This window comes from Camelina sativa, chromosome 2 (genome assembly GCF_000633955.1).
Source record: "Camelina sativa cultivar DH55 chromosome 2, Cs, whole genome shotgun sequence".
NCBI lineage: Eukaryota > Viridiplantae > Streptophyta > Magnoliopsida > Brassicales > Brassicaceae > Camelina > Camelina sativa.
Window position 1 is genome coordinate 10,138,366 of NC_025686.1, and position 10,961 is coordinate 10,149,326.

The 10,961-nt window shown below is 36.8% G+C and overlaps 1 protein-coding gene across 1 annotated transcript; it reads right to left on the minus strand.

Annotated features, from left to right (window-relative positions):
• LOC104721572 (immune-associated nucleotide-binding protein 8) lies at positions 8,621-10,637 on the minus strand. Its single transcript, XM_010439589.2, has 6 exons — positions 10,389-10,637; positions 9,984-10,193; positions 9,601-9,872; positions 9,316-9,483; positions 9,110-9,241; positions 8,621-8,921 (listed from the first exon to the last, which is right to left on the minus strand). The coding sequence occupies exons 1-6, from the start codon at positions 10,429-10,431 to the stop codon at positions 8,757-8,759; spliced, it is 990 nt and encodes a 329-aa protein (XP_010437891.1). The 5' UTR covers positions 10,432-10,637; the 3' UTR covers positions 8,621-8,756.

Below are 10,961 nucleotides of genomic sequence, written 5' to 3' on the forward strand. Positions count from 1 at the left end.
TTTTTTATTTTTTTTTTTTTTCAGATTTTCAAATCTCTGATTAAAGAAGGAGTTGCAGCCATCGATGGTGAGTTCCACCTTGATGATGGTTAGCTTATCGTCGTTAAGCGATTGAACCAATTACCAACTAATTTTTTTTGGATTTGTGAATCGCAGAACATGTAAAATATTTTTAATTTTGATTAGATTTTAAAATGAATCGGAAGAGTTGTCGGAAAAAGATGAATTGAAAGCTTTTGGGTTCACTAAACAAGATGGTCGGCGGACCTTGGAGGTGGAGTTCCTGGTTTGGAGAAATACAAACCAACGATGGTGGAGACTGGAGAAATAGAAAATCCATAAATGTTTATGATTGAAGCCCTTGGGTTCTCTAGGTAGTATCCTTTAGGGTTTAGATTTCTTCATTCAAAGTAAAATAGATTGAATCCTTTGAATTCACCTGATCAAAGATGGTGGATTAGATAAAAAAAAAAAAAAACAGTGATGGTTGTCGTTGGGGGAGAAGAGCGAAGAAGGAGGAGAGACCAATGATAAAATCGTAGTTGCAAGTGGGGGAGAAAGGCCTAAAAACGAGAGTCCGGGTAATCATACCTATTCTCTAATATTTGGGCCAACAAAGGCTCTTATCTGTAATAATCCATTCTTTTTATTCTTAAGCACTGTTTATCAAAATATGAAAGTAATGTCACTATTGTCATTATATGAAATAGGATGAAGAATACGTCGAATACAAGGAGGCCTACACCATCTATCAACTTTAAACTCGAAATTTACAAGGAATTCTACTGGTATCAATAATCATGTTCCAAATAGTTCAGTTTTTTCATATAGTTTCTCAAGAAATTAGAAACTTACTTGGATTACGCGGAGAACCATATAAAACTTATCCAATAATCAAATCTTTTTTCCCGCAAGGATATGAGCTTTTAAAGGACGAAATGTAAAAGCTTTCTATAAGAGCGACTTTGATCATCCTCTTTTTCTTTTAAAGAACTAACAAAATTTTATGAACTATGTAGGAATGAGATTTGTCACGCCTTTTAGAAGTTCAAAGAAACTTAAAAGTAAATTCTTCTGGTCCATGTAAGAATTTATATTTAATATCTACAATGCTACACAGTTTTCAATATGTACTCAGCATACGTTTGAAGTATCAGCTATTATTATTTAACTAACCAAGTTTTGTTTTAACGAATTGGCCAAAAAATTGTTTCTTGAATTGGCTAAAAACTTCTTTCAGTTGTCTTCTACTCATGCAAAAGTTGACTCTAAATTCAGGAAATAGTTGTAACATACCTATAGAATTTAAAGGTTTGTTATGAACACAAGATTAAAGTATAATTCACTTTATTAGCTTAAGAAAATCTCTCAAAACTTAAGCTCAATCTCTCTTCTCTCTCAAAACGTTATAAGTTGTGTCACATCTCCACATCCTTATATACTACTTTGCTAATCCTAATCCTACTAGGAATCACACATATTAGATATCTCCTAATACACTTGATCCTTATCTCTTTAATAAGCCCAATTATAGTATGACTAAAACTAACTTCCAGCTCAAGCTTCCTTCAAGCTTATCCCAACAATCTCCTCCTTAAGCTTGAAGCTCTGTTTCGACAAGTCTTGAACTCCCAAGAGATCTCTCATTACCTTGAATTTGTTTTTGTCCAATGCTTTTGTAAGTATATCTACTCTCTGCTCATTTCCCGGGACATGCTCAACCTCAATCTGACCACTCTCAACTCGTTCTCTTATGAAGTGATAACGTCTATGAATATGCTTGCTCCTACCATGAAAAACAGGATTCTTAGTAAGAGCTATAGCCGATTGGTTGTCAATCTGAATGACAACCTTCTCCTCTGCAGAACCAGTAATCTCGACCAACAAATCCTGCAGCCAAACTGCTTGTTTTGCAGCCTCAGTTCCAGCAATAAACTCTGCTTCAAAAGAGGATAACGTTACAACATCCTGCTTCTGCGAACACCATGTGATTGGACTCCCACCAAAATAAAATATGTGCCTTGAAGTACCTCTTCCATCATCAGGGTCGATATTATGGCTGCTATCACTGTAACCAATTAATCTTAGCACCTCTTAAGACATTCCAAGATGAGTAGTTCCTCTTAAGTATCGTAAACAATGTTTCATGGCTACTCCATGTGAATGTCTTGGGCTCTGCATGTAATGGCTCAATATCCCCACACAATACGATAAATCTGGCCTAGTGTGTAACAAGAAATGTAGAAATCCTACATTCTTTCTATACAGCGTGGCATCAATTTCTTCTTCATCCTTGGCTCTTGACAATTTCAGTTCCGGTTCCATTGGTATTAGAACCGCACTGCATTTAGACATCCATGTGTCTTCTAAAATTCTGCAAGCATACCGAGCTTGATTTAATGTAATCCCATCTTAATGTTGATGTACTTGCATTCCTAGATAATATATCAATCTCCCAAGGTCACTCATCTCAAATTTACTAGCCATCTCCTCCTTAAATTTGTTGATAACAACCAAGCTTGTTCCTGTGACAAACAAATCATCAACATAAACTCCAATTATCAAAAGATCTTTACCAACGTTCTTCCAATAAACGGAGGGTTCTTTTGAACACTTAACAAACTGTAACTCCTCCAGAATGTAATTCAGTTTATTGTTCCAAGCTCTAGGAGCTTGTCGGAGGCCATACAAAGCCTATTGAGCTTGTAGACTTTACCTTCACTACATTTCTTTTCAAATCCTTCAGGTTGACTAACATAAATAGTATCCTTGAGTTCTCCATGAAGAAAGGCTGTTTTTACATCAAGATGATGGATTTCCCATCTATGTGAAGCTGCAAGAACAATTAGAATTCTTATAGTCTCGATCCTAGCAATTGGTGCAAAAACTTCCTCAAAATCAACACCATACTTTTGCACATGTCCTTTAGCTACAAGCCGAGCTTTGTATTTGTTGATACTCCCATCAGAATTTCTCTTTAACTTGAATACCCACTTTAGACCAATTGGTTTTGCTCCTAATGGGAGATCAACAAGATCCCAAGTTCTTAGTTTCTCTATTGACCCTATTTCCTCCTCACAAGCTCTTATTTATTCCTTAGACTCCTTGGCTTCATATAAGTTTTTAGGCTCATTATTTAGACATAGAAGCAAGATCTCACCTTCTTCTTCAGCAAGTAATATGTAATCTTCAAGATGCTTTGGCTTAACTTTCACCCGTTGTGACCTTCGTAACTCAGGTTCTGCAGTCGTAGTTGCAGATTGTGTTTCGGTAATTGCAGGTTGGTGAGGCTCTGCTTTAACTTCTCGTAAAGGACTCCGGCTCTCAGTATTATCACCATGCTCTGCATCACTTAGACCTTCCTCATCTCCAATATCCTGCTCTTATTCATTAGTTTCATCAATTTCTTGAAGACCATGATTTCCAAAAACGTCAAATTTCACTATAAAGCTTTCATCGCATCCTCCTTTAGAACTATCTCGTGACCAATGCCATCTTTTTGTCTCATCAAACACAACATCACGACTTACAATGATTCTTTTTGACAGTGGATCTAGCAACCGATATGCCTTAGATCCTTGTTCTGTTCCCAAGTGAACAAGCATTCGAGTCATGTCGTCTAGCTTCTTGAGATAGACTTCTCTACCTTTGCGAATCCGATACATCCAAAGATCCTAATATGTTCAACAGTTGGTTTCTTGTCTCAAAAACATTCATATGGAGTTTTATCTTTCAAAGCTCGAGTAGTAACTCTGTTTATAAGATATCTGGAATGTCTTATGGCTTCTCCCCAAAGATAATTTGGCATATGCATGTGCTTCAAGATACTTCTCGCCATTTCCATTAGAGTTCTATTGCGCCGTTCAACAACACCATTCTGTTGTGGTGTATATGGAGCTGTCAAGTGTCTTTGTATACCAGAGATTTCACAAAAAGAATTGAACTCATGAGACACAAACTCTCCTCCTCTATATGTTCTTAGGATTTGTATCGTCTCTCTAACTTCTTTTTCTACCACAGCTTTAAACCTCTGAAACTTCTGAAACGATTCCCCTTTCTCCTTTAAAAGCATAGTCCACATATATCGGGAGAAATCATCAATGATCACAAATACATATCTATTTCCAGCTGATGTTCTTGGTGTTATTGGTCTGCAAAGGTCACCGTGTAGAAGCTCTAGTCTCTTTGTTGCTCGAAAGCTAGTTTCCTAAGAAAACACATGCCTAGTTTGCTTCCCAAGTAGGCATGAACTGCAGATTTCTTTCTTCATCTTAAACTGTGGTGCTCCTAAGACAAGTTTTTTATCCAACATTAACTCTAAGGTGGCGTAATTCACATGCCCCATTCTCGCATGCCACTTTCTTGACTCATTTATTTCTGTAAGATATAAACAAGCATTGTCTCGCAACCCCATCTGAACTTTGTATAACCGATTCCTTGATTTCTCTGTTTTGACAAGAAGATTTCCATCTCGATCTTTCATTGTCAAGTAGTTACCTCTTAGTCGGATGTCACAACCCGATTCTGTAGTTTGACCGAGGCTAATAATACTGCTTCTTAGATCAGGAATGAAGTAGACATCAGTCATCTCCCTGGACTTGCCATTCTGATCAATAAAAGCAATCGTTCCTTTTCCCTTTATGTCGACCCGCAAATCATCTCTGAAGCGTACTTTTCCAGTAACAGATAGATCAAGCTGATCAAAGTACCTTCTATCACCGGTCATGTGGTTATTGGCACCATTATCCAAATACCAGGTATTATCCCCATCTGTGCTAGTCTCAAATTTACTTGGAATAACACGCTTCTCATTCAAAAAGACTACTTCATGCATTAAGAGTTCATCTACATTCTGCGTATCTTTGTTATCACTTTCTTGTGCCTCTTGCTGCTTGAGTAGCTGGTCAGGGCAATGAGAGGCAAAGTGTCCAGTTTGATCGCACCTAAAACAGGTGACTTGCGACATATCTCTACCACCAAAACGTCCTCTGTAACCATATCTACCTCCACGACCTCTTCCTCTGTAGCTTCCAAAATCTCCATTATATTCCTTGTTGTGTTGATTAGCTTTGTGACTCTGAATTTGCGTACATTAGCTTGCTCTGTTCCTCCTGAACTTCCTCTTCTACAGTAATCCTTTCTTCATAAGTCTTCAAGCGACCAACAATATCCTCAAAGCTCACGGTGTTTAAATCCAAAACTTGTTCTAGAGAGGCAACAATGTGAATGAAATTCTTTCGAGGGAGACTATTAAGAAACTTTTTGACAATCTTTGATTCCTCTATATTTGTCCCTAGTGCAGCTGACTTCGATCCAATTGCAGCAAGCTTACCGACAAAATCATCAATTTTTTTCAGACTCCTGCATCCTTAGTCGATCAAACTCTGCCATTAGAGTTTGTAACCTTGCTTCTCTAACACGTTCTGCTCCAACAAGTCTAGCTTTGATTGCTTCCCACATCTTCTTAGCTGTATGCAATTCTCCAACCTGTAAGGTTAAACTCTCGGGTATTGATTGAAACAGCAAGGCGATGGCTATATTATTTTATCTTCGTTGATCTGATCGGTTTCTACTTCAGTAACATCCCAGACTTTATGGACTTTGAGTGCAATATTCATCTTCATCGCCCATACAGTATAGTTTGTCGTGTTTAACATGGGACAAACAATGGAGGACGAGCCTCTTCCTTCTTTAGGTCGTGGTGACGCGACTGTTAGTTCGGACATAGCTTCTTTGATGATCGAGCAAAGTTCTAATACCAAATATAGAATTTAAAGGTTTGTTAAGAACACAAGATTAAAGTATAACTCACTTTATTAGCTTAAGAAAATCTCTCAAAACTTAAGCTCTCAATCTTTCTTCTCTCTCAAAACCTTATAAGTTGTGTCACATCTCAACACATCCTTATATACTACTTTGCTAATCCTAATCCTACTAGGAATCACACATATTAGCTATCTCCTAATACACTTGATCCTTATCTCTTTAATAAACTCAATTATAGTAGGACTAGAACTAACTTCCAGCTCAAGCTTCCTTCAAGCTTATCCCAACAATACCTAACTGGGTCCACACCAAAACCCCCTGGAGGAAGAGGAGATCTGGAAATAAGGCGATGCACCCCAGGAAACAAGATCTCACAAGCAAGCCCCAAAAGAGGAAAGCTCTGGCACAACTACCGACCCATCAGAGCCACAAACCAAACCGGAGAAAGAAGTCGCAACGAACCGCCGAGATTCTCCCTGCCACCACACAACGACGACCAACAAGAGTCGGAGAGCGAAGAGCCATAGAAACCGCCGGCCAAATTAAGAAGAGAATTTGAAGTTAAATTGTTAATAGTCTAATAACTCGATTCGATTATCGGATTCTCGATGAGAAACAACTTTCCCTTTCCTTTTTCTTTTAATTTGTCGGTAAATTTTTTTTTTTTTTTTGGCCAACCACATATATCATTAATCGAAAGCCCAAACGGGTACATTACAAGTCTGAATACAAGTCTTTTGAAGCCCAAAAACTAAAATGAACCAAACACAATATGACATGTAATTGTAATCGCGTTTCTTTCAGAATGCTAGAGGGTTAATGACGTATGAGATGAGAGAACTCAATGGAGCATTATCAATTGGTTGCTAAAGTTCGTGCTCTATCTAGTTTGATATGCTAGTTTCAGGGGAAAATAATTTGTTTTTCCAAGATAAGACATAAGCAACATCAGCTAAAAAATTGGAGAAAACTCGAATTTGACAAAACACAAATTTTTAAAAATTCTTCAAACCATTTTTTTCATGAAAATTTTCAAATTTAATTTGAGTGTATATTGATGGGAATCGTACTCTTCTGAAATGTTTTCCCCGGACAATAGACTTTTCCAATTTGGTTATTAAATTGGTTCGGTTCAATAAGGTTTTCAATATTAATTAATATATTTTTTTTTGCCTAAACCAAAGTACCGGTTTGGTTTGGTTGAATTTAATTTCAAAATCTCTTGCGACCTTTTGGTTGAATATAATCTGGTGAAAGTGAGTCGACTGGTTAAGTCTGGCTTCATTCGGATTTTGGTTTAAACCGGTTAAAGAGTGGTTTTTTTCTTTTTTTCTTTTGACAACGCCTGTGTAAGAGTTAAAATATTTCTTTTGGATAAAATTGAGTTTTTCTAAACCAGATTAGTTAATTTTTAAAAAACCAGATTTAGTTTGATAACCAGATTAAACCGGGTTATAATTTGATAAACTGAGTTAAACTTTTAATTTATTTTTCCTTAACCAGATTTAGTTTGCAAACCAAATCAGGTTCTCTAATTTGATTAGGTCCGGTTAACGATCGAATCATCGGATCGATCGAATCATCCTCAATGGGGGCAAAACAGTTGTTTAAAAAAAACAACAAAAATACCACTGTTTTAGAAACTAGCAACTCTGTTAACTTAACTAGGGGTGGGCATTCGGGTACCCTATCGGGTTTCGGGTCGGGTATTTCGGGTTTTTGGGTTTTAAATTATAAGACCCATTCGAGTATTTTTAGATTTCGGATCGGATTCGGATAAACATCCATCGGGTTCGGGTTACACCCAAACTACCCAGCTAAACAAACTGATCGTAAATTGTAATCATCAAATATAAAAAAGCCAACTTCATCATACTATATTGGGTTCAATAAAAAGAAATGACAAATCCAAACACAAAAACAATAAGTTCATGAACCAATAGACAATAATTCTTGATTTCCTGAAACATGAAATGACACCAAATTTAAAGTTAGAATCATATAATCATATAAAGTTAGTTCTAATTATTATAACTCAAACTAATTAACTGTTCACTGAATCCTCTACTAAAACAAATTCAGAAGTGAGGCAAAAAATAAATGAAGTACAAAAAAACACATACACACTCATACACACAAGCAATCATATTTACGAAACCCACTCCAACACTTTAAATTAATTCTCGTGGAGTTGATGGTGAATCTATCAAGCAAAAAAACATAGACACACACACAAGCATGAATTTAAATATAATTAATACTAGACTACAACACAACACTCGTAATAAAGAATTCAACACTCGTAAATTCATATTGTTAGCCTCTGTTTTAAGTTATTTGATAAAATCGACGAAGAAGAAAGTGATGTACCTGATTTGCCTTGAGATCTCAGATGGAGGAGAGTCGGGGAACGATGAGAATTATTTTAGGGTTTCTAGTTTGTTAAATTGGGGGATTTTCTGGTTGGTTTGAATATCTTAGAAATCGGGATATGGCAAGTCGAGAATCAAGATAGTTTGGATGATTTAATCGGGTGTTCGGGTATACCCGGTCGGGTTCGGGTACCCGTTTTATTTAATATGAACACCCGATCAGATAGTTTGGATGATTTATATCCGACCCGAATTACTTACTTCGGGTTCGGGTTCAGGTATCGGGTGCGGGTATTTTGCCCACCCCTTAACTATGAATATCCGAAAATTATAGAACTGAAAAGTTTCATTCAAAAGATTATGGATTTGGTGGATCTTTTTGTTTGAATGAATATAAAATTTATTCAAACAAAATAACCATCTTATGTAAAGAATTAGTAGGAAAAAATTGAATGGTAGAAAACCAAATGAAATGTGTGTTTCAGTACCAATGAAAAGGTTCACATAATGCCAGATATCTCAGAAGTAGTTTCTTTTAATTGATAGAAAGAAAAAGACCATAGAAAACTCAATACGTATGTATCATCTCTGGGTGGCACAATTTTGAAAGAACATCTATTAAAGAACGATGCAACCTCCTTCCTGTTTCTCGAGTTTCTTCTCTGCCTGCTGGAGTTTCTCCCTCAGCATCCTAATCTCTTCTCTCGCCCTTGTTTCTGCTTCACGTCTTGCAGTTTTCTCCTCATTCAGTTTCTCCTTCAGCCAACTCCTTGTTTCTTCCACCTGAGCAATAACAAAGAAGACCAATTAATGTAAAACTTTAAAAAGAAAATTCTCCCCATCATGATCAGTTCTTAAAGAATTGTCCAAGAAACATATTCACATCGAAGCCTTATGTCTCATAAGTTACTACACATTATTATCTATCGTATGAGATCAGAACCATAGAGATGGACTTGAAAACACCTTACCTTCTTTACCCTTTGGCTGAACTGATGATGAGGTGAATTCTCTTCCTCTTCCTTCCAATTGGACTTCTCTTCTTCTGTGTAGTGACCCTTCATTGCTTTAATCTTTTTCTGCTTTTCTTCAACTTCGGCCTCCTAAGATGCAGATGGTTACTGATAAGCAAACAAAAGATATCGGAAAGGGAACATGCATTAAAAAAAAAGGTTACCATTGTCTTATGAGATAAATCAAACAGAAATGGTTTTTTGTTGTTCTTCCTCACAACTTCTTCAACAAGGTCTAGAAGCCTCTGAACTTTCTTAGCTTTCTTGCGCTTTCCTGTTTTTGCCCTATTATCAAACAGAACCACACGGTTGTTGCAGGCCGCAAGAATTTCCTAGAACCATAAACAAATCCAACTGATAGATGTAAGTCGCAACTCGCAAGAAAAGGTGAAAATCTCTTTAGAAAGTTTTTCCTAGCTCGCTGTTTCAATAGAAGAAAACACAGTAACCTTGAAACGAGAAGATTCCTTCAAATAGCCATCCAATGTCTCATTGTTATCAGTAAGTGAATCCTCATTGGTGAAAACAACGATCATGTAGTCAACAATATCATCTCCGAAAAGGACCTTCAACACTGAAAGCACAGAGTTCTCCTCTTCTGTTAGCCTGCCTCTCAAAGAAAAAACCATAAGCAGCGCATTAATCCCCTCTTTGGCAAGACGAAAGCATTTTAAGATTTCTCGGATGGTAGACTCGTTCGAGGGGAACAAACTAAAAAGGCCTGCAGAACAAATCATGACCAACATGTTTAGCATTGCATTGTTTGCTAATGGGACTCTGGCTCGACTATTACATTTTCATATGAACAAAAGGCACATGCAAACACACACACCAGGAGTATCAATAACATTGATGATCTGTCCGTTTGGTCGCTTAGTAGTCTTTAGCTCACATTCTTTGGTAACAGCTGCTGCACTTCCTTTCGACTCGAACGCCTCTCTTCCGAGAATGCTATTCCCAGTCGCGCTTTTCCCATTGCCCGAGCAGCCAAGAAGGACTAAGGTTCTTGCAGGCTTCAGCAGTAAATCAGAAGCACATGCATCTTCAAAAAATAAAAATAATAATAGAAACTCTGTCAAAGCCAGAACTGGAATATCTTCTCACTAGCTCTTTCTTAAGGCTCTCGTTTTTTACTTCTAATTAAATCTTTTAAAACGATTTATAATTGCTAGACTGATTCGTACCCGTTTTTGTATAAAGCAACGAGTGAGAGAAACATTTAAGAAAAGCGACATACCTTGACCAGGTTTGAAATCATCTGCTACCAGTCCTCCACCCATTTTGAAAATAAATATTGAAGTAAAGATTAAAGGAATTAATATATCAATAGATCTTTGGACTCTAGATCTCTTTTTTCAAGAACTCATCGGAACCTTACATATAAAAGAGAGAAATGGAAAAACTAAAGTTGCCTTCCAAAATTATGATTAAAAAGAATACAAAAAAAGGAAGGAATCTCAAAGGTCTCTATTGATGCATGTGGTTGAATATGTTTAGTTCCAAAGATAGTTTTATTGTCTCGAGAATGCAAAGAGTACAGCTTTACTTTAACTTAATTAATGGTTACATGTTTTCAATAAATCTTTTTCGAGTAATTAATGATCCACTTTAAAGAGATGTAGAATTTGTCAATTACAGTATAAAATTATCAGGAGACACCACAAGGACTAAGGAGAAAAGAGATCGCTCAATTCGTCTAGCATCGATCATAGATGGACTATTTGCCAAAATGCATGTGCATGTATGTAACGCTCGCAGACCATACTATGACCACTAAGGCCATCGGACAGCCACGGGACGCCACTTGTGG

Bases quoted from the DNA above. Each gene is read 5' to 3' on its own strand.
- LOC104721572 (XM_010439589.2), bottom strand. From the start codon at position 10,431: ATGGGTGGAGGACTGGTAGCAGATGATTTCAAACCTGGTCAAG. The intron at 10,194-10,388 runs GTATGTCGCTTT...TATTTTTTGAAG, and splicing joins TGATTTCAAACCTGGTCAAG to ATGCATGTGCTTCTGATTTA. The intron at 9,484-9,600 runs GTTACTGTGTTT...TTATGGTTCTAG, and splicing joins AGGAATCTTCTCGTTTCAAG to GAAATTCTTGCGGCCTGCAA.